At 42.5% G+C, this 27,265-nt stretch overlaps 1 protein-coding gene across 1 annotated transcript in view; it reads left to right on the top strand.

The window, feature by feature from the left end:
* Window positions 1-27,265, top strand: part of USH2A (usherin) — a gene marked incomplete at both ends in the record, with an annotated part of 783,425 nt that overhangs the window by 710,282 nt on the left and 45,878 nt on the right. The window contains 3 exons of the mRNA XM_082834448.1: window positions 21,647-21,856; window positions 23,361-23,599; window positions 24,471-24,679. Of these exons, the coding sequence (XP_082690574.1) occupies window positions 21,647-21,856; window positions 23,361-23,599; window positions 24,471-24,679 (658 nt within the window). The remainder of the gene's footprint in view (window positions 1-21,646; window positions 21,857-23,360; window positions 23,600-24,470; window positions 24,680-27,265) is intronic.

Below are 27,265 nucleotides of genomic sequence, written 5' to 3'. Positions count from 1 at the left end.
AAGGGGGGTTGTTTCCAGGACGCCTGCAGACACCAAACTCCTCAGATGCTCAAGTATCTTGTATAGAATGGTATAGTATTTGCGTATAACCTACGCACATCCTCCCCTATACTTTAATTCATCTCTAGATTATTTATAATACCCAATGCAATGTAAGTGCCACGTAAATAGCTGTAAATACAATGTAAACGCTATGTCAGTAGTTGCAGGCAGGCAGCAAATTCAAGTTTTGCTTTTTGGAACTTTCTGGAATCCTCTTTTCAAATATTTTGGATCCACAGTTGGTTGAATCCACGGATACAGAAGTCATGGAGAAGGAGGGCTGACTGTACCCCCAATAAATTCCCTGTTGCTTAAGTCTCTTGCTTGCAGTTTCAAAGGAAACTTCCTGAATGATGCAAGCACCACGTGCCAAGCACAAGACCAAGTGCAATTTTCTAGAAGAGGAAACGGAACCTTGAACAGCTTACCATAACCAGAAATAATAAGATCACGAAGTCACAAGGAATATGGCGAGCAAATCAGTGAGGGCAGTGATTAGAGGTAACAGTTTAGACGTGAAAGGAATGTGTTTTAGGCCAGTAATGTACAGGACAATTTTCCCAATGAAGTTAGTAAGAATTGAAAATATAAATTGATTCTTGAATGGTGTGGAGAAATACATAGATATAAACCCATAATCCCTTGTTTGCAATTCCAAATCTAAAAATCTCTTTAAAAGAAGTTGTTGGGTTTTCTATCTCTCTTTTTGTTTTCGGCCAAGCTGCGCGGCTTGTGGGATCTTAGGTCCCCGTCCATGGATCGAACCCAAGCCCACGGCAGTGAAAGCACCACATCCTAACCACTGGACCGCCAGGGAATTCCCCAAAACAAGTTTTTATCTAGGTTTGGTACAAGGTTTGGTACAACTCATTCAGCAGCAAAACCCAGTTTAGACAAACCACACTCTTTACAGCATTTATTTATCTCATTTAATATGAATAGTTATATATTTTGCTACAGAAGTATTGTATTCTATTACAAGGGCATTCTGCAGATATTACAAAATATACAGTATATGCATTTTATTAACTTTCCCAAATCTGAAACAATTAAAAATTATTTAAAAGCACTTCAGGTCCCAAGGATTTAGGGTAAGGATTGTGGCTTATGTCATGAAGGAACAAAATATCTATTGATGCCACAGTTGGAGAAAGAATACTGTTAGAAACAGCCAGAACCTATGTGGCCACTTTTTTGTTCTTTATCATTATCTTTACAGAAAAGTATCAAGTTATCAAAGACCTTTCTATTCTCAATTGTCTAGTCCCCTTTATGAATAAAAGTGCACCGTTGTAAGAGAGCTGAATGGAATCAGCATGAAATATTTGACCTCTAACTAGACAAAACTAAGTGACCTGTGGATACTGAAAGCAAACCAGTGATTGTAGCTTCTTTGGCATCATACTGTGTCATTGGGTTAAACAATTGGCCATATCGTCTGTAAAGTCTTCCCTGAGTTTTCTAAGGAATGGTAAACTCCAAGCATGTATCTTAGCTCTATCAGTTTTCTTACTGTTGGAGGATGGAGAGAATGAAAAGTGCCCACCAGACTGAGAAGGTATCTTGAGACCAAAAATTGAGACAAGCAGCTCCGTATAATCAATGGATCAGTTTATTACACTTACGCACAGGATGGGATTGAGCGGACAATAATCCAGAAACACTGGCAGCTGCACTCTGCACCGTCAAGGGACCAATGGGACCATTTTATAGTTAACCTAGGGTAGGGGGTACGTGCTTGGAAACAGGACGTGCATTCCTAAGTCAAGATTTATGAATCGGTAACTAGTTTTGTGGGCCCTGGGAACATGTCAGCGAAGGTCTTCATCGTTGTTTGGGGACTAACAGATCATAGAGGCCGCCTGATCCTAGTGATTATGAAAGAATATCTACTAACTACAAAGCCCTTGAGGCAGAGAACTGATTCACTGCACAGACTGCACAGTTCAGTCCTGGGTAGGGTCAATGGAAGGCCAGGAGGAAAGGTACGAACCCAATATGGCAACAGTGATGCTAACAGCCATACACTCACCAGAAGCTAAGGACAACCAGTTACCAAGGGACCCACATTTCAGAGGGGAGACAAGTTAAGGACCTCAGGCTATGCTCTCTTTTTTTTTTGCAGTACGCGGGCCTCTCACTGCTGTGGCCTCTCCCGTTGCGGAGCACAGGCTCCGGACGCACAGCCTTAGTGGCCATGGCTCACGGACCCAGCCGCTCTGCGGCATGTGGGATCTTCCCGGACCGGGGCACGAACCCGCGTCCCCTGCATCGGCAGGCGGGCTCTCAACCACTGCGCCACCAGGGAAGCCCGTATGCTGTCTCTTGTAACTGTTACTATCAGCCCTGTGTCAGGCTCCTCCCCCATACTCACATCACCCAAATGAAATTACTTAATTTGGTTTTCACAGCAGACTGACCTCAAATTTGCATTTACTAGCTAATCCCATGTTGTTACAACATAAGAAGGATAGAGAGCAGAAAAAAAAAAAAAAAAAACCTAGTCTATCAGCCCCAAAACCAAGATTTTACAGGAAATATTTTGAAAAATATAGATTAAATGCTGAAATAAATGAACTAAAATATTGGATTTATTTAGCCTGTGCAAATGCTAAGTCTTTATAGATCCTGAGTTATCTTCCTGAAGTCATTTAGGAAGTAATGTACTATAAGAATTGATTTCCCTTTAACAAAAGAACATTTTGTCTTTGAGATGAATTTGAATTGCTCTCAAACCTGTCTGAGGGTTACTTTATCCACAGGCTGCTTTTCAGAAAACACCTTTATTGTCCTAGAGTCATTGGTTCGCCCGCCATATCTGTGATTTGACCCTCCTACAGAGGATTGTGTTTTTGAGACAATCCGTATATTCGTAGGGGATGAAAACAAAGAACGGAGAAACTGCCCAGAGATGGAAACCTGTTCATCAGAAGGATGGTGAGGACCCATGGTCGGCTGGTGGCCATCCACCTGGTGTGCCTGGAGGGTGTCCAGTGTCCCTCCCCACACCCCACTACCTGGCCCTACGTCATTGTATTCATTTCCGGTTTTGAGTTAAATCATTGAAGATAGCTCCCAAACATTCCCTATGTTATCGAATGGGGGAGGGTGTCCTGCTGCTCGAGGCTAACAAAATCAATTACAAATGTAAATAAAACGGAAAGGTGCCTTTACTCAGAATGCCGGCCATCTGGGGATGGTGGACTTAGTGTCCCCCAAAAACCACCTCCAAAGATTCTGCTCGGCCATGAAAGCTTTTCAAGGGAAACAGAGAAGTAATCTCAGTTAATCATTGGCATAAGGGGTCAGAGTCTTCGCCATCCCCCACTGCATGCAGGCGTGTGATCTTCCTCTAGATCTCATCTTGGTCACACAGTTTGTTTGGGAGATTACTGAAGGGGAAGGTAGGGAAGAGATCTGGTCATCTGTTAGTTACTTATTCTTCATTTCTACTTCTTTGATCTATGGAAGACAAGTTAGGCCAGGTGTTGTGTGATTAAAAGATTTGAAAGGTGTGCTTGGACGGGAGATGAGTAGAGCACGGGGGCGCCTGGTTTAAACGTTAGTTACAATATAGCTTTGCTAAAGTGACAAGAAAAGGGGCTCCTTGCTGAGGGCGGTTTCCTGCAAAGAGCAGCTTACAAACCCCCACGTGTCAGACATCATTCCATTTCTATGGGATTAGGGGCAGAGGTCTATCTTCCGTAACTTTTTCATGCTGATATAGGCACCATATTCTCTTTTTTTCCTTAATTAATTTTTATTGGAGTATAGTTGCTTTACAATGTTGTGTTAGCTTCTGCTGTATAACGAAGTGAACCAGCTATATGTATACATATATCCCCTCTTTTTTGGATTTCCTTCCCATTTAGTTCACCACAGAGCACTGAGTAGAGTTCCTTGTGCTATACAGTAGGTTCTCATTAGTCATCTATTTTATACATAGTATCAATAGTGTATATATGTCAAGCCCAATCTCCCAAATCATCGCCCCCCTTCCCCCCTTGGTGTCCATACATTTAGGCGCCGTATTCTCAGAGTGGAAGATGTCAACATGGGTCTCTTTGCTGACAAATTTAGTTGTAGCATCTCTTTGCTGACAATTTTAGTCGTCTGCTTACATATACGGGCAGAGCAAGCTACAATTATTTTGATGCCCGCAAAGATATAGATTATTATGAGCAATAACGTTGATCCCATTGTCTTGAGGCCAGTTCTTGGAATTGTGCTAGCCATAGATTCAGTACTACTCAAGATGGAGCAGTTATGTCATGGCTACAGTCTGGTCATCATGCAGTTAGCTTTTTTCCTCTGGTGGCAGTTACAGTATCTATAGAACAACTCAGGAATGTGCATCAGACACCAAGTCTATGACTCTCTTGCCCTCACCATTAACTGCTCGGTTTTGTAGTTGGAGGGTGAGGAGGCCCTGCAGGATTCTGCTCGGTTCCACCTAGTCTAAATTAATTCATCAATCTGATGACCAATGATAGAGCTCTGGGGAAAAGAATACAGCGCGGATAAATTCTGCTGAACGGGAGGGTCAAGAAATACCTGGAGAAAGAGATTCTCACTGAGAGAGGGGAGAATCATTTGCTACAGAAGATCTTGGAGGCAAGGACCAGCAGATGTCGCCTCACAATGACTCACACATCAGTATGGGAACTGGCATGTTTGGAGGTGGGCAGAAGCTGTGTGGTTTTACAAGCACCTTCTAAGTTTTCAGTGATACCTCAAAATTGAACGCCCTAAGGCGTTAGTAGCTCTCGGCGTTGCCCAAGAGCGCATTCAAACGGATTGCCCAAAGAGCGCATTCAAAATGCAGATGCAGAGGGGTGGGATGGCAGTTCCCAGAAATCTGCATTTTTAACCAGCAGCTTAGGTGGTCCACAACCTACTTTTTTGAGAAATACTGTCCCGGAGGATACAGCCATGTTGCTATGCTACTTAAGCCTGATTTTCTGGTGCCGCTTTCCTAAATCAGTGTTCTCAGCCCTGACTGCACATTAGAATCACCTGGGGAACTTTAACAACATTCTGGATGCCAAGGCCCCATCCGCCTGTAGTTCTGCTTATGGGGTGGGTCCAGGCATCAGTGCATTTCAAAAGGTCCCTAGGTGATTCTAATGTACAGTCAGGGCTGAGAATCACAGTCCTAAACCATCGTAAACTGATTGCCTAAGTAAGTGAAGCCAGCTCCCCTCAAGTGCCTAATTTACATGATGATAATTGATGACCAACCTATTTACCTTGGTCTGTCCATGGCTTTCCTGAATCAGAGTCGTATTTATTGTTTTGGATGAAGCTGGAAAGGTAGACAGAATATATTACCTGCTAAGCTCATGTCTTCGATTCATCAAATAATTTCTTTCACTCTTCCTCCTGGATTTTATTTGGTTTTGGTTGTCCTTGTTTCATTTTGTTTTGTGTCTCACTTGGGAGGCCTGGATTTTGGTTGGAAGAGTAACGTTCACCATCGTTTAAAACAGGAACTTTCTAGTTTTGATCCATTTCAACACAGCTTCTACAATTCTGGGATTCTGAAGGATCAAACTCTGAATGATCAGCTTTCATAAAACAAGTAAAGATCTGAAATTGAAATCACAGAAATTTGGAGTTTTTAAAAAACTATTTCACGAGGATGAATGGGCTGGCTTTGCAGAGCGATGCCGTGCAGGGTCTCATCAGAGAACAAACATTTGTGAATTTCAGATATAATTTTATTTACCAAAATCCTACTTTCAGACAACTCTATAAATGTGTGATTCATACATCAATGAGGTGCCTCTTTACCAAATGAAATTCTTCCCATGCACAGACCTTTTCATTAAATGCAGATGACAGGCTAGCTGTGCTACAGAATACACAGGCAGCAGAGTGTTTTTTTCACAGACCGTGCTCATTTCTATCATCAACCCTCTCAAAATTGGGATATACTAATATATACGATATAAAGCTCCAAATTCTATGTGGGGAAGTTTCTAATTGTTCAGCAAGAAGATTAAGACAGTGGTCTCTGCAGGTTTCAGAGACGGACCTGGGTGTGAGTCTGCTTTTATAAGAAGCGTCAGTTTTGACCTGCGGGGAGAGAGCTGAGACCGCTGAGCAGTTCTCAGTAATTGCGCATTCATATTCATACTCTCGCTGAAGGCGATGACTCACCGCGGATTTGCTCGGGCCGCCATGGCCCCCCTTTCATTGAATCCTGCTGTCAGTGACTTGATTCGTTTTCCTGAAACTTCCCCACTTTGACAGATTTTTTTCCATAAGCACCCCCGCACACCCAGAGTCTCCAAAGGCTTCTGGGGTCCCGGGGCTGGACCACTGAGACCCGACAAGTCCGCCTGGGAGGAAACCCCATGTATGACGCACTCGAGAGTGGGTCTGATCTTGGAGCTGCTGCTATGGAAGCTCCCCAGGACGGCAGCCTGCTACTTACTAACAGACCAACGCTGGCCCCGAACAATTCAGTCTGAAGGTTTACGCGGGAGAGGATGGAGGAATGGTTGGAGGGCAGACAGTCAAGTGGGTTCTCACTGTTCCTGCCAAAAGGAGCTGTGTGGCGACTCCAGGAGGGGACAGCGGAGACGTTCTCTGTGCCAGCCCCACAAAAGGCTGCAACAGCGTGGACGACAAGCTAGAAAGGAGAAGCAGAAAAGACAGCAGCTTTTAGTCCTTTCCCCCTATTTCTGGATCCTTGAGTACATTAACCTCCTTCAGCCTTTCCTCACCTGGGAATGGTTCACTCCAGGGCTAGATTCTGGGGGCGTAAGTCATCTACAACCATACGCTTTTAAAAATTCTCATCAAACACTGGCTTCTCTTGATTGGCCTTGGTCATCTATGATTTGTAAAATCTCACAGGATATTTTCTGACCCTAAGCGATTTGATTTTCTAACAGTTTTTAGCTTTACGTTGGATCAAAGCAAGTGACTGTATAAACAACAGAGTCCTACTGTGTAGCACAGGGAACTATGTTCAATGTCGTATGATAAACCATAATGGAAAAGACTATGAAAAAGAACACATATATGTATAACCGAATCACTTGGCGGTACAGCAGAAATGAACACAACATTGGAAATCAACTGTACTTCGATAAAATTTTTTTTAAAAAAAACAAGCGAGGGTACGAGACCAGCTTCATACACTAAGAGTCGTGTCATTATCCACCACCAAAATGGATATATGGAAGGATCAATAGCGGTGTTTCTGAAACCTAATTTATTTATGTACTAATAAGTTTATTGAATGAATTAGAAGTATATTATAAAATATAAAGTAAATAAATGATAAAACTAATTTTTTTAGTTTACTAAATAAGAGTCCCACTTAGACCCTCGAGAAAACCTACATCATCAGTAAGGCGTCAGGACTATTTCTCTCCAAGTGAAAGCCAACTTTCCCTTAAATGGAAGAGAATTGTTTCTGCTCACCTGTCTGGGAAAGGGACTAAAGAAGTTCCTTGAAACCAAGGGAAAGGTGCAAACACTTTTTTCTCTCTCAAGAATCCCTCTGGGAGCCTGAGATGCAGGATTTGACACTGTTGGATTCATTCCTTCTCTCCTTCCTTCCCCTCAGGTTGCCTTGTTTTGGCTTCATTTTTTTTTGTTTTTACATCTTTATTGGACTATAATTGCTTTACAGTGTTGTTTGTTTCTGCTGTACAACAAAGTGAATCAGCTATATGTATACATATATCCCCATATCCCCTCCCTCATGAGCTTCCCTCCCACCCTCCCTATCCCACCCCTCTAGGTGGACACAAAGCACCGAGCTGATCTCCCTGTGCTATGCGGCTGCTTCCCACTAGCTATCTGTTTTACATTTGGTAGTGTATATATGTCCATGCCACTCTCTCACTTCGTCCCAGCGTACCCTTCCCCCTCCCCGGGTCCTCAAGTCCATTGTCTTCATCTGCATCTCTATTCCTGCTCTGCCACTAGGTTCATCAGTACCATTTTTCTAGATTTCATATATATGTGTTAATATACGGTATTTATTTTTCTCTTTCTGACTTACTTCACTCTGTGTGACAGACTCTAGGTCCATCCACATCACTACAAATGACTCAGTTTCGTTCCTTTCTATGGCTGAGTAATATTCCATTGTATGTATGTGCCACATCTTCTTTATCCATTCATCTGTCGATAGACATTTTGGTCGCTTCCATGTCCTGGCTATTGTAAATAGTGCTGCCTCATTCTATACCAGACTCTCTCCAGGCATCGGAGAAAATCACGACCCCAGCACTGCGTGATTCCACCTTTCTCTGTGCTTTGGTTTCCTTGTCTTTAAAATGTCCATAGGAGCACCACTGTACTCCTGGCCTTGCTTTGGGATGAAATGTGTCGATATGTGAATATGCTTAGGACAGTACCTCATACATAGAAGCTATTCAACTAGCATAATAATAACAGGTGTTATTATTATTACCCTCCCACCTCAGAGTGGAAAGAGGACTTCTGTCATCCAATATCCGTAAACCAACCAAGGGCAGGGTTCTTACTGACATCCTAGCACTATGTACGTTCCTGTGCGCAAGCGTATAAACGACCATGATTGAATAGGCCTGGGCGTAGGGCCCCTCCTTCAGTCAGGGTTTCATGGGTATGTGGGAACCACTTTCAGCCAGAAACCAGAGCTGCCCCCGCAACTGCACACAGCAGCCATGCTACCGTGAAATCGTTCGAATCCTGATGCTCTTTCCCATTTGATGCTCACAGCCATTCTGTTTTCCAGATGAAAAAACTGAATGACGACGATACCGTTTGGGCAAGATACTTCATTTCTTATAGCCTCACTTGCTCATTCAAAAATGGGTATATTGGGGACTTTGCTGGCTGTTCAGTGGTTAAGACTTCTATTTCCCAGGCTACCCTGGTGGCGCAGTGGTTGAGAGTCCGCCTGCCGATGCAGGGGACACGGGTTCGTGCCTCAGTCCGGGAAGACCCCACATGCCGCGGAGCGGCTGGGCCCGTGAGCCGTGGCCGCTGAGCCTGCGCGTCCGGAGCCTGTGCTCCGCCACGGGAGAGGCCACAGCAGTGAGAGGCCCGCGTACCGCAAAAAAAACGACTTTGCCTTCCAATTCAGGGAGTGCAGGTTCGATCCCTGGTCGGGGAGCTAAGATTCCACATGCCTCGTGGCCAAAAAACCAAAATATAAAACAGAACCAATATTGTAACAAATTCAATAAAGGCTTTAAAAATGGTCCACATCAAAACAAATCTTTAAAAAATAAGGGTGTATTATGAGAACTAAGAAGTTTTGTGTGTCCAGCAGGATGCCTGCTACACAGTAGGGCCGCCTCCCCACTCTACCTTCAGCCTCCCACTAAATAAAAGAAGGAGGTGCTTTCTTCCAAGAGGGAAAAGAGCCAGGTTAACAAAATTCTTATGTCACTAACAGTCATTAAGCCGGTGTTAGAATGTAAACATCTCTAACCAAGAGCACAATTGGCTCTGAAGGTGTGATGCCCCTTTGATGAGACAGTTCAACCTTTCTGGTCCTTGCTACTCTCTTCCCAGGAAAAGAATGACTTGCCCATGTTCCCACGGATAAGATTCTCTCGAACTCTGATAGTCTGATTCTACATTTCTGTGACTGGTAACTTGCTTCAGATTCCTTGTTTTCTCTTGCCATCACCCTTAACTCATTCCTCTCTTAAGAGATTTTTGGTATCGTATTTAGAGAAAATTCATTGAGCATGTTTTCTGTTTGGCTTTCGGCTTGCATTTAATCAGGTATGAATCCCCCTAATGTATTTCTGACTGGCGTGGAGGCTGTTGTCTGGTTAGTTTCTCCTACGGGACCTAAGCTGCTCCCACCCACGACTCCCACAGCTCAAGGTTTTAAATGATTTATTGCTATTGGCTGACTCAAGCCGTGCGTGCGTTCTAACACCTTAGAGCCTGAGCGCCACAGCTTAGACTGAAGACCATCAGGACATTTCGTGAATGGAAATCTGAATTCTGGCACTCGGGCCAGGGACCATGTCCTTTTAGGCCATCAGGTCTTTTGTTGCAACAGGAGGTCATCTCTACCTGTGAGGGCGCACAGGAGCACGTCTGTTCTTTTTCTGTCCCTCATGGCACCCCCTAGGGCTCTACTCCTAAGCCTTTTGTCAGCGATCTCTACGTTGCCTTTGAGACAAGTTACTCGTCTGAAGATGGGTTGCTTCTCACCTTCCTGTTGACCCAACTCACTTAAGCCATGATTGATCCTCCTGTCTCTGTGTTGGAAGCTTGTTGGCTGGGCGTAAAACGTTCAATGCAACCAAGTTTTCTCCGAGTGAATGTAGGTAATGTAGAATTCCAACCTGCCCTCATGGCTTTCCACAAACGGTTCCTGCTCAGCGAGGTAGCCATAAAAATGAAGGTTCTCCAAAGTCACCTGAAACTTAGGAAAGGGTGAGACATGTTTTCCTTCTTTCCCTTTATCCTCTAAGCTGAGGATTTACTAACTTGTAGTTATCAAGCAGCCACCAAGTTCAGAGTGTATGTCTAGTTGCTAGGATTGGTGCAAGAGGCTAAAAACCATGGACTCTGCCGCTCAGGGGCTTAAAGTTGAGTGGATAAGACAAAGAAACAGACAACTCCTCATCTTCAGGGACAGCCCAGTCCCACACCAAACTCTCGGACACTCTCATTCCACTCTCTGGCCAGATGGTCTTGAGGAGCAGCGGTGGTTCCTTGACATTAAAGACGAGAAGCATTCCACAGAGACATGAGGAGGGACTATTTCTCTATTTCTGCAGTCTCACAAAAGATGCTCTTTCCAAATGTCTCCATCCTTATGAGCAAATGCATCTCTCAGCCTGCACACTGTTATTGGTACCTTGGAAGGGTTCAAAATGTTCTCCCCTCCAGCAGTCAGAATCTCAGCAGGAAGCAGTTAAATGTCAAAAGGACATTTAAAGAGAATTTAATGAAAAGACTTTATGGAGGTATGGGCAGGATTAAGAGAATCAATAAGGGATATTAACATATTCTGGGACTAGCCATAGCCAGAAGCCATTACCTCTAGACCTAAAAGGATGGACGAGAGGAAGAAGCTGTTTCCAGAACCCAGTAAATGCCATAGCCAGTGGGGTGGGGCTGCCATTCAGAAGCTGTGCCCATAGAGAAGGAACGCAGACTGTTGCCGAACCAGGATGCCAAAGAGAGAGAGAAGGAGAAAACAAAACCTTTCTCCTTCTTTTGTAAAGCAGTTTGCAGAACCAGCTTCACGGGCTACAGAGAGGAGCAGGGAAGGGCAGAGAATGGATCTGGGGACAAACAGAGAATACCCAGCACATCCCCTGTACCGCAGATTGGCGCTGCTTCTCACCCATGTTGTGACAATACCTCCTCCAGTAGAATTCTTTTCGGGCTAGAGGATCACCTGGCAAGCTTTGGCTTGCCACTCTGTGATTATTGAAAAAACACTAAGTAACTCTGAAGGCTTTAGGAGGATTGCTCTTAAGTACTTGGGCTAATGGTGTATTTCCATTAAGTTCCAAATAAATGTCTCTGTCTCTAGGAAGCAATCAAATCTACAGATGGTGACAAACACGTTAACATATTGAAGTAAATCAGATGCCGTCGATGAAAATCTTGAAGAAGATGGTCGAGGTTTTCTCTTATAAATTGATTTATCTATCTGTTGGTGGATCTGATCATTACTAAGATGCCTATAAGTGTCTAGGAAACTGTACAGTTCTCTCCCAAAGGCATATTTTCAATGGAAATTGGAAACAAAATTCTTCACTTCGAAGAATCCATTGAGTTGCTTCACCATTTTCTTTTTACATACTTTGGGGTGCTTTTGAGAAATTTTAATTCATAATAACGTTAAATGGAGGATGCCACCCAATCAACAGATTTTGATGCTGCAGCAATATTTCTGAAAAGCCAGGCTTTTATTTATTCTAACCCTCAGAGTTCTAGAGTGGAGAAGTACCCAGAGACAGAGACACAGAGAGATGAGGGCTGACCTCAGAATGTAGTGAGGGTTTTCAGATCTATTGTTGATCCGTAACAGCTAAATGGACCCAGAAGTGAGTTACAGAATTGCTGTTTAGTCTCACTTTCTCTTCCAGGGGGTCATATCCTGACTTTTCACACAAATAATATAATAATAACCATCGTTGTGTATTTAGTGCTTGCTATGTGCTAAAGACTATGTTAAAAATTTTACGTACACTAACTCATAATAATCATTTGAGACAAGGATTATTCTGAACAATTACCCTTAGAAATCCGAGGCACTGCGAGGTTAGTTAACACACCCAAGGATACAGCTGGTGAGCAGGAGAACTCGAATCTGAACATAGAAATTCAAGTTCTAAAGACTGTGTTTTAAATTCACCCTCCGGTTACTCCAGATTGTGTTTGTGTACAGCTCTGGGGCTTTCAAAATCTTAATAAAATATTTACAAATGTACTTATCCACCACCGCATTCCTCAAAATTTATAGCAACTTTATTGCATGTAAATCTCAGAATAGTCCTGTGAGGTAGAGATTATTTTTTCCATATAATCAGGAAACTGAATGACCCAGTGAGGTGCCCAGTCAGAAGACGTTAGAGTCAGAACTTGAGTCCAGACGTTCTGATCCCAAATCCCATCCTCATTCTGCTGAAGCACAGTGTCCTCAAGTCACACCCATCAGGAGCATGAACTCCTGACTCTGCAAAGATAAACTGACTCGAGTTGTAATCTCGGCTGCATGACTTACTGGTTCTGTGTTCTCAGCCAGTAATTTACTCTCTAAGCCTCAGTTTCCTTACCTGTAAAATTGGGGATGAAAAAGCCTACCTTAGTAGTTTTACTGACCAGGGTTCTTAGCCTCCTTAATCAATATAAATCGATCAGAGGCCAGACAAGAGATTCAGGCGAGGCTTTATGGGGGCCCCTGCTGCAGCAGCGGGGAGAAAAAGCAAGTAACAGATTCCCTTGCTCGCTCCCTGAAGGGGGTGGAGCTGATTCCTTACATGGGGTGAGGGTAGGGATGTGTCCGTGGGTCGGGTCAGAGGGTGGCTTAGGTGATCTGTCCACGCCTTTGGTGATGTTGAGTGCAGGGGGCATGTGCCGTCCCCCACTTCTGCTCCTGGCTCTTCAGAAGTGGCAGTTGGCTTTTTTTGGTCTTCTTGTATCTTTTTGTCCATAATTTTGCCCCAAACTTGCATGCACATAGTTATTTTTAGTCCCTTGTAGTTTCTTTGTATTTTGTAGCTCAAGGAGACGTTTGTCCAGATGCAAGAACTGCAGCAAAGGGTCCCAGGTCCCAGCCTGTTTCAGTAGGATTGCTGTGAGCTTTAAATAAGTTAATTTAAAGGCCAGGACAGTGTCACTCACATATAAAAGTAAAATTTAAGATATAAATATATAGGAATTAGTCAATATCCAGTTATCCCTCTACAATGTAAGTCAGATAGTCGCTCCTTTACAGGGAACCCTCCCTTGGCCTCCCATGAAACGCAAACTCCTCTCTGGCTCAGTGAGGTCTTTCATGGTCTGACTTTTGTCCACATCTGTCATCATCCTGTCACTCTCTGGCCCTTACTCTCCAAGTCCAGCTGCACCAAACTTTTTTGAGACTCCAGCCTCATGGCCTTTTGCGCTTGCCCTCCCTTTGCCTAGAATGTTCTCCCCCCAGGTCTTCGTATGGTGGCCTCCTTCTTGTCCTTAGTATCCCAGCTTGACTATCACCTCCTGAGAGCACCTCCTGGACGACTCACCCATTCTCTACTCCATTGCTATAGGCTGTAAGTTGTTTCCTTTCTAGCAGGTGTCATCACCTTTTTGTTTTGTGTTTATTGGCTGGCTCTCCCTAACAGGGTGTTAACTCCAGCCTTGTTCCCTGTTGTCTCCCCAACTCATAGAAGAGTGCCTGGAACATAGAATGGCTCAGTGAGTACGGATGATAAATAATCTTACCTAGTTAACTATACTGTCACTTCTTGAGAAGTTAATCATGATGGGTGATTGTGAGCTTAGCTTACTCTAGCAACTAATTCTGGAGAAAGGATATGTTTCCAGTGTTACGTTAGTAGGGTATAGTTATGATCTCAGTTAACACAGCGGAATTTTAACACATGTTTGGAACAGTAGGGAAAGTATTTGAGGAGCATTTGCCTCTGTATAACATGCAATATTGTTTAAAGCATGACACGTGGCAGCAGGTATGGATGCTGTGATGTTTGCGGTCATTGTCACCACCTCACTTTGGGGCTGTTCTCTGCAGAAACAGCCAGCCCGTGCAGGGGTCAATGACAGCTCTAGGGCAGGATCTCAAACACTTACAAGATGTGTCCAGACCCTCCTTCAATAGAAAAAAGTAGAGAGTTCAGGCTTTTACATCACATACCTGTATTAGAAGGCTGGCCCTGCCACATACCAAGGTGCATAAACTTCTCCGTACCTCTGTTTCCCTGTGTGTAAACTGGTGATGATGCTAATACCAGCTTCATAGGATTGCTGAGAGGATGAAATAAATGAGTACATGTAATACCCTTATAAAAGTATAAGCGCTCAATAAACCCATGACCTACTTTTACGTATCCTCCATGAGAGCTGGATGGGACTGGGTTCCCATTTTCTCTCAGGGAGGGCAGACACAAGCAATAAAAAGGAGTATGATAAATTCCAAATTTTCATTATCATTACGAACATCACATGGAAGCTAGTTTCAGTATTCCCCACTAATGTTGAAGCCAATTTTCCCCTCCTTATATTTTAGAAGAGAGCCATCAATATTTGTTGAGCACCCACAAAGGGCAAGGCTGTGTGCTCAGCAGTAGTGACAGAAGACACCCATTTCTAGCAAGGAAAACGTCTTGTAATCTCTTTACTAGCTTCACATCTCTGAATTTCAAAAGCACCGGTAGAAAGGAACACAATGTTCTGCTGTACCCTTCGTCCCCTGGGTCCCAGAATTCAATTAAAATTGTGTTCCATCTTGCCGGATCCAAAGTGTTTTAGATTAAAGAAGCCCGGAAGGCAAGGACCCTATCTGTAAAGGCATAACTATTAATGGACCCAGCAAAGCACCATGCAAACAGAGATGCTGAGAAAAGTCCACCTGATGAGGAAAGAAAATCAGATAGGTAGATGGTTAAACAGATAGCTACACAGAGCTTTTCAGCAAGTTATTCCTTTATGACTGCAGCCTACAGGACTGTTCATGAAATTTTTTTAAAAAATCTTGTTATCATTTCAGATTTATTGCCTTCCCTTTTTAGCCACGAGTCTCTCTTAACCACGGTTCTGGCTAAGTCCGTTTTGGCACGTTGCTCTTCGAACATATTCAAAACCCCCGGCAAGCTACCCTTTAAAAAGACATTAGCGTGAGTGCCATGGGAAAATATACTCCAAGGTTGTAGATGAATTGATATGATTTCCTTGATTGTATCTTTTTATTTATGAGGCATAATTTATGAGTGCTGGAGAGCAAACTGCAGTGAGTGATGACTAACTACAGCCCAAGTCATAAATCAGGAGCAGTGAAAAAAGAGGTGATTTTGATCGAATCTATTGAATTAGCTGTTGGCCTCAGCCAATACAGGTATCGGAAAGACCTTTTTAATATCTATTTGTCTCTCTTCTGGGAGAGTGATAACAATCTCATTACATGCCCCTAAGAAACAAATAATTTAATTGTTTGCCTGTTAACATGCAACCTATTTACTCTTCTTATTAATTACTGGCATGGCTGTTCATGTTGGATTTTTGTTTACTTCTGATGTGAATCGTCACGAAAATATATTCACATTCTCCAGTTTTTATAATGATGTTGCCTCCCTAACGCTGCTTGATATGAAACAATATTGTTGAAATGTCTCTGTTTCATCAAAAATTATCATTATTCCACAAGGAAGTGTGTTTTAGAATATCACAGAAGTTGCAGAGAACTGAAAAATCCCTCCATGTATTAATCCTCTGAGAGTAGCAGTTATACTGCAACTCATAACAAACAGCCTGGAAGAAAAAGCAAAATCTCAAATTGCTTCAAGGACAAGGATAGCCACTGTCACTTACATTAGGAGTCAACAGATGAGAGGGTTTTTGTGAAAGATCACTGGCTGAATTTGGTTATTCCTCTGATCCATTTTTATATGGAATATGATAGCAAATACAAGACCAAGTAGACATCAGCTGGATGCTAACAGTATACAACGCATCACTAGGTATGGCCTCTTGGTCTCATCAAGACTTGTAGCATTTCCCCAGCCAAAAGAATCATAAGGTATTTTTTACCATTAAGGACTTTTTTATTCCATGATAAAGGAAAAACACATCAAGAAACCCTGGAAATGTGGAAATGTACATTAAGAGTCTCTCTTTGCAGTGAGGCTACACTTGGAAAGTATCAGTCCTGGGGAATGTTATTTTAGAAAGCTATGAGCCATTGAGTGAGACAACGCATTGAAATGAAAACTGCTTTACAGTTAAGTGTGGAAATTGTGCTAAAGCATAACTAGGTCAGTAACATAAGCACCCAACGGGCCACCACTCTAAGAGAATTTCTGAAGCATCTCCCCTTCTCCCATCCTCGGCAGAGTCATGGGTCCTTCTCTTTCTCTTTCACAAAATTTATTACAAATGCTTCCATTCACAAATCTTGCTTTCCTTCTGGAATAAAATTAGAAGGAGAAATGTTGTATGAGAGGAATTAGGAGCATTTTAGAATAGTTAATACTATTCATCTGGGCTGTAAAGAAAAAATAGACCCAACAAGTTCCAGAAAGATCAGTGTTTCAAGAAATTTGCACCTGGAGTGAAAACTAGGCAGCAAATGGTTGTTCTCCAAAGCTAGTGAACTCTGGTTCTGCTTGGAACTGTGGCCACTGTAATAAACTCAGTGGTGATCATTGCAATTGTAACATACGCAACCAGATACATGCTGTGTGCTTATTTGAATGACTGAAGGTAATGACAAAAGTAATGCAAAGTACAACTCTAAGTAGACAACACATGAACAGAAATTGAAAAAATGTATGGTGCCTAGATTTGTGTACCTGGTTCTATAGAGAAGAGCTCTCTATGTTTCTCAAATAAGACTGGGCACAAGAATCACTTGGAAATCTGTTAAAAAGGCAGGTTCCGAGATCTTTTCACTATAAATTATCTTACAAGAACGCAAGATGATTTTGATGATTGTAGCCAAGGAACACATTTTGACAAAGACTCCTCTGAAGGAAGATTTCTAAGAGGCAGTTTTCAACAGAGGACAAACAACTGAGCCCATTGTTTCCACAGCAATGAGATCTGGGCAGCGTGGTGACAGATGCTGACATCTCATGTAATTAAAACTTTATAAAGCAAACTACAGTGATTAGACCTGGGGGATGGGAGGGGAGCAGAGTAAATAAAAGAACAGTTTTATTTTTTAATGGAAAACAGCATAAAGATGGTGATAGTCACTAGTTAGATATCAAAAATTAGATTGAGAACAAATAGATCTATTCTTTCACTAGTCAGTTATAGAATTTATGGTTAGATCATTTTAGTTATTTTTAATGTATTCAAATAGTTAACCTGTGTTTTCCATGACATCTTCTTACATTGTAACTCCTTTCGCTGTTTCACCCAAAACGTTAGAGAGGAAAACACCCCAACTTGGCCAGTCCTGACTTGTTCTCATTTTTAACAGCTCTGCATTGGGAAGTTCCTAACTCTTATGTGTGTGTGTGTGTGTGTGTGTGTGTGTGTGTGTGTGTGTGTGTGTGTACACACACATGTGCAAGTGTTCATTAAACCCAAATAATAAGTTACTTTAGTGGTAATTTTAATCATCTAATTTTTTTGTGATAAAAAAATATGTTCAATTCCACTAATGCTGTGGGTTTAAGGATATTCTGAATAAACGAAAGATAAAAGTATCCTTACATTTTTTTCTCTTGGCCATGGAATTCATAAGCTGTACTTCTGTTTCCAGCTCTTAAAATGTCCCTTCTTTTTTGTGAGTAGCTCACACACTGTTTGTATACTCAATGATGATGTGAGGGAACCTTGGGATACAAACCAGGTGGATTGGCTTATCAGTTAGGTAACAAGTGGATAGATAGGCGATAGATGATAGGTAGATAGATAGATAGGATAGATTGAGATAGACAAAGTGGGCAACTCTACGTCTGTCCTCAAGATATTTAATTTCTTGATTCGTTAAAAATAAAAGATCAGGGCGTATTGCTCAAATTTTCCCACTCAAGATCTCTGCTTTTTCTCTACCATATAAAGATGGACCCAAATCTTGGGGCCATTATTTCCAGTAGAAGTAAATCATAAGCATAATCTGTTAGTATTTTTATCCTGAACCTTGAACTATGCTTTAGTTCCTTTATCTTTTTTTAATAAAATTTTTTATTTTATTTTATTGTTTTACTCTATTCTTTTTGGCTGCGTTGGGTCTTCGTTGCTGCGCGTGGCTTTCTCTAGTTGCGGCGAGCGGGGGCTGCTCTTCGTTGTGGCACGCAGCCTTCTCATTGCTGTGGCTTCTGTTGTTGCGGGGCACGGGCTCTCGGCGCGCGGGCTTCAGTAGTTGTGGCTCGTGGGCTATAGAGCGTAGTCTCAGTAGTTGTGGCGCACGGGCTTAGTTGCTCCACGGCATGTGGGATCTTCCCGGACCAGGGCTTGAACCCGAGTCCCCAGAATTGGCAGGCGGATTCTTAACCACTGAGCCACCAGGAAAGCCCTAGTTCCTTTATCTTTTGTTTAGCTGGGCATAGACAAAAATCTACAGCGATTTTTGGATAAAGGACTTTTTACCTCGAGAGAGAGAGACAGAGAGAGAAAGAAAGAATATCACTGACAGTTTCTTTTTGACTTTTCTTCTGGTGGTTTGGTATAAGATACGATGCCTTGTTGGTGCAAGATCTGTGAAATCCATAATGCTTCATTAGCACAGCTTTCTCTTCATTGTAACAGCTTTCATTTCCAGAGGAGCTCATGTAAATAGGCTGCTCCTGCTTTGCATAAGCATGTTGATTTATATGAATGCTATTTTGATCTCAAATTGATTGAATACTAAAAAGAAAGACTAGGAAAAAAGCACTGTATTATGAAGGTCTCCTGTCAAAGACAAAAGACACTAGATCCTACATACATTTCCACTTACTGATGGGGAATTCTGTATTGCCTAGGTTTTAGAAGAGAATATTTCTAAAGATCCATAGCAAAATACCACACTATTGAGATGCAAGTATTTGAAAATACCATGGATTAAATTATGTTTTGGAACTAGGACTCCTCCACCCCCGTTTGCCCATGTAACGCAGAAAGGCATGAGGTCTAGTCCCATCTGCCAACAGCAGCATTAAAAGGCCTTAATAGATGGGATGCTCAGTAATTAATTGGCAACGTCCTGAATTTTTGTCAAGCCCAGTTGCACTTTCCTTGCGTTCTCTATCCTTTGTGGCCCCCACTAAAATTCTGTATACCCTTAAATCACCAACCAACCAAAGCCCTTCTCTTGGCAAAGAATTTGATATCAATATGTGCACCTTCTTTTGCATCCCTTTCTCAAGAATATTTTCCTTTCAGTCTTTGTTACTCGTCGTGTAATCAAAAATACTCCACCGCAAGACATCAGCAGTAACAGAGGTTGGTCTGGAGCAGACTGGGGAGTCCACGACTCCTTCTCATCAGCCCTGAAATCTGACCTCCTCACCAATTACCTCCTATAGCTACCCTCCCTGTTGGAAGACTGACCATGGCCATTCCAGAGCGGATGCTAAGAGCAGCTACAGTTGTGTTCTGCCCTGTACTCTAGTTTCCATGGAGCCTAGCTTTCCCATTGCTAAGACAGTTTCCTGGGCCTATCAAAACAAACCTCTATCATTCGAGACAACCTGGGCATGTCTGTTTACCCTTGCAAGCTAAGAGACTTTACCTAGTCCAGAATTGCAGGTAGGTAATTGTCTACAGAAAAGTCATTTCATATTCATTATCCTGAGTATCTTATTTATGTGTATGGTTGACATACAGAATCAAAAGCACAGTTTACTGGGAAGAGCAATAAAGTTTATTGGCGAGTAGAATTCTAGTTTCAGCTCTAGTGACTTCTGTCACCTTGAACAAGAGTCACATTTCAGAGCCTTGATTTCCTCATCTGTAAAAGGGGCTAATAATACATTCTCCAGCCACCATAGGAGGTTGTGTTGTGAGGACCAAGTCAGCGAACGTTTGTTAAAGTGCTCTATAAAGTATAGAATTTATACAGATGTTAGTGGTTATTATGCAAACTATGAGAGAAATGGATCAGAGCTCTGAAAAGAACAGGTTCTGCTTTGTAAGTAGGTTAGTTACCTCTTTTTAAAATGTGGCATGTATGTCAACTATTTCTCAATAAAACCGGGGGAAAAAACGGGGTTTCTGGCAATCCTATCAGCAAGAGGCTGGAGATTTGCATTTGACAGCAATCCAAGAGCAATTCAACATCAGAAATTTTACTTTTACAAAGAAATCTGCAAAAAAAAAAAAAAAAAAGTACAGAAACACTGATAGAAGTTAGCCTAAGTACTGAAAATCTCTCCAATATTTATTTATTCTCTTAAAATTATTATTGATGCGAAAGCAAAATAAACAAAAATGAAACTAAACTCTCACTGCAAAGTATTTTCCTACAGTGTTTTCCAAATATCTCGTATTTTGAACATTCTGCATGCTCTTTTAACACCGCACACCTAGAACGTGTGTACTATAGAATCAAACAAGTTTTCCAGACTTGTCTTTAAAAGCTCAGAACAAATTTATACATATATATATATATATATACACACACCTATATAATTATATAAAACATGTATATATCATATAATGGTATATATTGTAATTATTATCTATAGCATATATATTGTATATATTGTAATATTTGTGTGTGTGTGTTTACATATATAAATACACAGAGACACCAAATGAGGGAACAATTTCCTGAGGTCAGACCTGCACAACACGAAAGCTTACTAAGGAAGACTCCTAGACGTGCAGACAGTCTGCTCGGATTGCCGTTTAGATCTATCATCCTGATTGATCACTGTGTGGTTGGCTATTATTGGGCCTAATTTAACCCTATCCACTCACACATCCATCTACTCTGTCTATTGTACCTGACATTCTACAAATCACTTACTCATGCAAATGATGACCTAAGGCAACCTCTTAGGATATTCGTGTTTAATTATACAAATGGTGCTTGATAAATAAGATTACACCTCCTTCCATATGTTTATTCCCTCCTTGATGAAAGGAAAATTCAATTTTCGTGCAGATTGGGTGGGGCCGGGGTTTAAGAATTGCTGAGTTTTATGGAGTCTGCAGATTCATCCAGTTTGCAGAAGCTGACAGAATCACTCCACACCCTGCACAGAGATGAGCAGTTTTTCATTAGGCTTACATCAGCCATCAGCCAGCTTGCGTTCAGAAATCGGGACTCTAATAGGACCCCCTCTGTGTTCACAGGGTCAAAGGCTAAACACAGGAAGGACCCGCCCTCCTTTGCAATTACAAAGTTGCAAGATGCAGGTTTATCTCATTCTGTTGTTTTCAGTTGCTCTGAGTTGCCAACTTCTCTGCAGCCTCAAATTTTCTGGCTTTTGACTGGTCTTACTGATTTCTTTTTGAGGTCTGGGCCGTGAATTCAGCAGGAAAAGCCTCCAGTAGCTGGACGCGGTGTAGAACTGGGCCCGCCCCCCCAGAAGGTCTCAGGGCCCCCAAGTTCCATGCGGTCTCTGCCACCCAAGCAGTGGTCAACATCAGCGCCCCGCAGAAGCCCAACGGGATTGTCAGTCTCTACAGATTGTTCTCCAACGATACCAGCGGGGCCCAGACGGTGGTGAGCAGCAGCATTCTGATCGGTTTATTTAAAACAAATCATGGGGGCTTCCCTGGTGGCGCAGTGGTTGAGAGTCCGACTGCCGATGCGGGGGACGCGGGTTCGTGCCCCGGTCCGCGAAAATCCCACATGCCACGGAGCGGCTGGACCCGTGAGCCGTGTAGTAACACATTTGGGGCACATCGAGGAGACAAGATGGTCTGTGGAGGGAAATCATCTTTCACACTGTGTTTTAGCCAAGCCGTTCACTGAAAGGGACACTAAATAATCAACTAGACCAGTTCCTGCATTATTTAAATGAAGAGACTGCCTGCCAGGGGATGAAGTCTCTTTTCTCTGCAGGACAGCTGGTGTCACTCTCACATTTCTCATAAATAAGTATAGATTAGAATACTTTGTTCACACAAACCTCATAGAGGAATTGCACAGATCCTGGTATGACATGATAAATTATTTAGACCAATCGAGGGAACAATTTTGGCAAGTGTGGAGAAATCCTCTGAGGCCAGCGTAGCAGGTAGTGAAACACAATTTCAAAAGATAACTCACATGCAAGGAAGTCTTGTATGGAATGTTAAAGAAATATTAGCATATTTTCTACAAGGCTTCCGATTCAATAAATATAGATGATGTAAATACAATCAACCCTTGATTATCCATGCTTATAAAATGATAATATTAATAAACTCAAATAATTTCTATTTGGAGTGCCTTGTATGCATTTTTTTAAACAACAGGTAGCTCTTCTTAATTAAATGTTGCTTATGTCAATGGGAAAATGAGTTTCTAGTTTCTGAGCTCTTCTATTCCAAAGAGCACTTAGGAAAAGCACAATAAGGTAAAAGTATTTGCTCCAGATTAACCAAAAAGTTTATAATGCAACCAAGGTAATTGAGAAAAAACTATATTTCATACAGATCCATACCCTTAGAGGAAGACATGGACTTTCAAACTCTTAAATATGTAAATATACAAATAGATAATATCTATTTCAAGCTCTTAAATACTCAACTCTAAGATTTGAGGGGATTTGAGGGGAGTTTTGACCCCAAAATTACATGCAAGTAACAATGGCAGAATATGGGCCTTAGTGAATGTTGACTTAGAAATATAATATAATAAATATAATTCAAATATAGATTTTGTTTTTCGAAAAGGCATCATTCTGAGGGTCACAGAACCCAGTCAGTATTTTGTGATTTTTGAGACATTTTCTAATATCTCTTTATGGTAATAGACAACATTGTTCCCTGTGATTTCTACCCTGTTGCCTCAAACTTCTATCAAACTGTTATCTCATTGCATGTTTTTGCATGTTTAAGCCATGCCTCTCCAGCTGGATTGGTCATTCCTCAGCGTAAATATTGTGATAGATGCCAGGGTGCATCTCCCAGAGTAACTAGCACGGCACTCTATTCATAGAACGCATGGTACACAATAAAAGTGAACCAACTGTCTGTGACTTGCCACTGGGCCTCATCTAGTCTTCTCTCTCCTCCTGCAGCTGGCTGAAGGCCTGGCCACCCAGCAGACGCTTCATGGCCTGCAGCCCTTCACGACCTACTCCATTGGGGTGGAGGCCTGTACTTGCTTCAATTGTTGCAGCCAAGGGCCAACAGCAGAGCTGAGAACTCCTTCTGCTCCGCCATCAGGACTGTCCTGTCCCCAGATCCAGACACTGGCCTCGAGGACAGCCTCCTTCCAGTGGAGTCCCCCACTGTTCCCCAACGGCGTCATTCAAAGGTAGCGTGGGAGAGCCAAAAGGACAAAGAAACCGAAATAAGGCATGAACACGGACATGCAGCTACCCAGCCCTCCCCAAGGAAGACTTGCTGATTGAACAGACACCTATAGCAACTTAGGCAAATCAATTGATTTGAGTGGTCACATTCCCCACAAAGTGTTTCAATCATAAATCAGCTAAGGATAGAAAGGTGAACAACAAAATTTTCTTTAAATAAGAAAGGCGAGGCAAGGACTTCCCTGGCGGTCCAGTGGCTAAGACTCAGCACTTCCACTGCAGGGGGCACGGGATCGACCCCTGGTCCCTCATGCCACGCAGTGCATCCGAAAAATAAAAAAGGACAAGGCAGTGTGTTCCCATTCATTGAAAGGATGTGCTCTTCCTCATGGTTCCCTGGAATGTTTCATTCTACAGGGCTCAGCTAGAACGTAAGGAACTTCTGTGACTAAATCAGAATTTCCTTGATCTAATTTAAAATGTCGTAATGAACCACTGTTTGAAAGACCACAGAAGTTATTTCACTCAAGATAATCTGGAGGAAAAAAAGATATTCTTTATTTTCAACAGAGAAGAACAGTTTTATCACTCTCTTCTAAAAAGAGAGAAATATCTTATCTCTACCAACAAGGATTCCTGGCTGCTGGGTGGACAGCAACATGTGTACACATGTGACTTCTCTTATCATTTCTCTGGTTCCATCTGCTGCCCATTTCCAACAGCATTAAATAAAGTGTTTCTGAGAACAGTCTCCCAGCAATGGGAATTTGAAAGAGCTGGCAGTTCAGTGGGAACAAAATATCAACAGGTTTAAAAGAGAGTGAAACTGATTCCTTTGCCTGTTTTCTCTTTACGTGTCCATTCTCATTCCAGCTATGAGCTCCAGCTCTACATGGCCTGCCCCCCGGATTCAGCCACCCCCTGTACTCCCAGCCAAACCGAGACAAAGTACGCTGGGCCAGGGCTGAGAGCCAGCCTTGGGGGTCTCCAGCCCTACACCACCTACAAGCTGAGGGTGGTGGCCCACAATGATTTGGGCAGCACGGCCTCTGACTGGATCAGCTTCATCACCCAAAAAGAACGTGAGTAGAAGTGGCTGCCGCCATAAGCCAAAAAGCTAGAAGGGCAGCCGCAGGGGAAGCTTGTCCTGAAAGGTAGGGGGAAAACAGTTTGCTAAAAGGGCTGAGTGTTCAGTTCCTTTGAATGCTACTGAGACATCGGTGAACATGACTATGGGGGAAAAATGCCCATTGGATTCAATAATATGGAGATCAAGAGTGAATTTAGGAAGATGTTTCATGTAGCAATGGGATGAAAACCAATTAAGAGAAAGCTAATACATGGGTGAGATGACTTTTTTCTTTATTTATTCTGAGCTAACTTTTTAGAGAAGTTTGCCCTTCCTTTTCTTTTCAAATGACGTGGCGTCATAGCTCGCATTTCTGGAAAGCTTTGATATACGGCGCTGCCAGGAAAAGCAAAAGGGCTACTGAGTGCAGAAAAGGGCAATTAGCTAATCCGTTGGGGCCTCCTTACATTTCTATAAAATAAGTCCTTTTCAGATTTTATAAGGTTTATATGTCTACCGTTTAAAAATGGCAAATACAAAAGGTATTAAGAATAAAATAAGTACTTATAATTAGAGCCAGCTACGTCATTTGTGGGTTCCACTGGAAAATGAAAATATGGGGCCCCTTGTTCAAACATCGTTAACAATTTCAAGATAAGGACAGCAGAGCATCAAACTAAGTCCATAATTCTTCTACATGAGGGGTCCTGGGCATCTGCACAGGTCACACAACCATGAAGCCAGTCCTGCTTATAATCCCACCACACCCAGAGGCAACCGCCATTAATATTTTGGCGTAATTCATTCCTTTAATCCCTTTTCTATGCAGAGCTTTTATTACATGGCTGAGATCATACTCTAATGAAAATTTCATAGTCTGCTTTTTATACTTGACATTATTTTATTTGCATTTCCCATGGCATTAAAAACTCTTTAGCCACCAAGGTTAATGGCTATATAACATTCCATCCTATGAGTAAATTGGGCATTTCAGTTGTTTCTAATATTTTCCTTTTATAAATGTGGTGAGAAAGTTTGTGAACAAATCTTTATGTGAATGTCTGGTTACCTTCTTAAATGGCAACAAATGGAATTTACTACATCAGGAATTTTAAGCCTTTTAAGGCTTTGCACACTTATTGCAAATTTGCTTTCCGGAAACATTATATCAGATTATAACCTCATCTTCGGTATTTGGCACTGACATTTTTAGAAGTAAGAGTTATGCATTCGTGAAAGTTCACTGCCTCATACGAAGACTTTAATGTACCTGAGCAGTAACATGGCAGGATGTTCACAAGAGGTCATTTTTAGAGACCACTTGCTCGTTCCTGGCACTGTTCAAGCATTTTACAAATAATCCTTACCACAAACCTATGAAGTTAAGTACTATTATTAACCAAATTTATAGGTGAGGAAACTGAGGCAGGGCTGTGGACTGTGCACTACAATTCCAGGATGCCATTCACATTGATTAGAATCTGAAGTGAGGCTCCTGGAGCTATATGATGAGCTAAAGCCAGAGCTTAAGTCCCTCCAGTTTCCACACCTAGAAGGTGGAAGTGTTACTCTAAGCTCAGGATCACCCAGCTCAGCAGCACCCTCGGTACTGCTGTGTTAACCTGGTCAACTCACCACCTACTTTCTGTAATAGAGATTTCAGACCTTCTCCACCCTCCTCAAACCTTCCACTTCTTCTCATCCCTTTCCCGCAAGCCTATACAATCCTCACCCACCTCTCCCTAGAGTCTTGGCAGAACTCCTTGCCTCGTAATTCACCAGGAAAGGAAATGTCATCAGTCAGTAATTTGCTCCCTTCCCACCCTAGACAGCCACGTGTCCTGCATCTGCATCATTCCCGCCAGGGACACGGCGGGAAGGGGTGGTCCTTCCATCTGAAATAAACCTGCCTCTCGTGCTTTGAGTACCACTTCCTTCACTACTGTTCATCATTTTTCTATCCTTAATCTTCAGTGTATCACTGTTGCTTCTGTCTTTCTAATGTTAAAGCGAACAGACTCCATTTCCCCTCTGGTTCCTGCCCCAGCTCCTCCCCACAGAGCACAACTCTTCTAAAGAAGGGTCTTCAAGTGCTTTCCCATTTTCTTTCTTCCCACATGTTCTTTGACTTCCTCCACACTGATTTCCACCTCATCCCTGCATGAAAATCTCTTCCTAAATGTGCCCTTGACCTCCACACTGATAATCCAGTGGGCTTTTTTGGGAACACTGGGGAACGTTGGGAATATTCAACGTGATTGAAGCCTCCATCCTTGGTAGAAAGTGGCTCTCCTTAGATTTCATGACAAGTCTCTCCTGGGAAACCTGCGTCTTTGGATGTTCAGTGTTAGTCAACTTTGTTGCTTGATCTTCCACCAACCAAGGTTTTGAAGCCTCAACCCTAAACTTTCTCTGCTCACACTTTCCCTTTTATCCCCTTCCTTCTTTTTTCCTCTCCTTCCCGCCTCACCTCTTCCCTCTTCAGCTGAGTTCATCTCCTCCAGGGCTTCAGTTCCGAAGGCTGACTCCCAAATGGCCACCTCCTCCCCGAGCTCCCTGCTTGAAATGCAGACGCTCACACCCAGCTTCCTTGCCTCCC

The sequence above is a fragment of the Leucopleurus acutus genome, assembly GCF_964270905.1.
Source record: "Leucopleurus acutus genome assembly, chromosome: 2".
Classification (NCBI taxonomy): Eukaryota; Metazoa; Chordata; class Mammalia; order Artiodactyla; family Delphinidae; genus Leucopleurus; species Leucopleurus acutus.
Note: the sequence above shows the minus strand (reverse complement) of the source record. Positions and strands in the feature narration are given on the sequence as shown.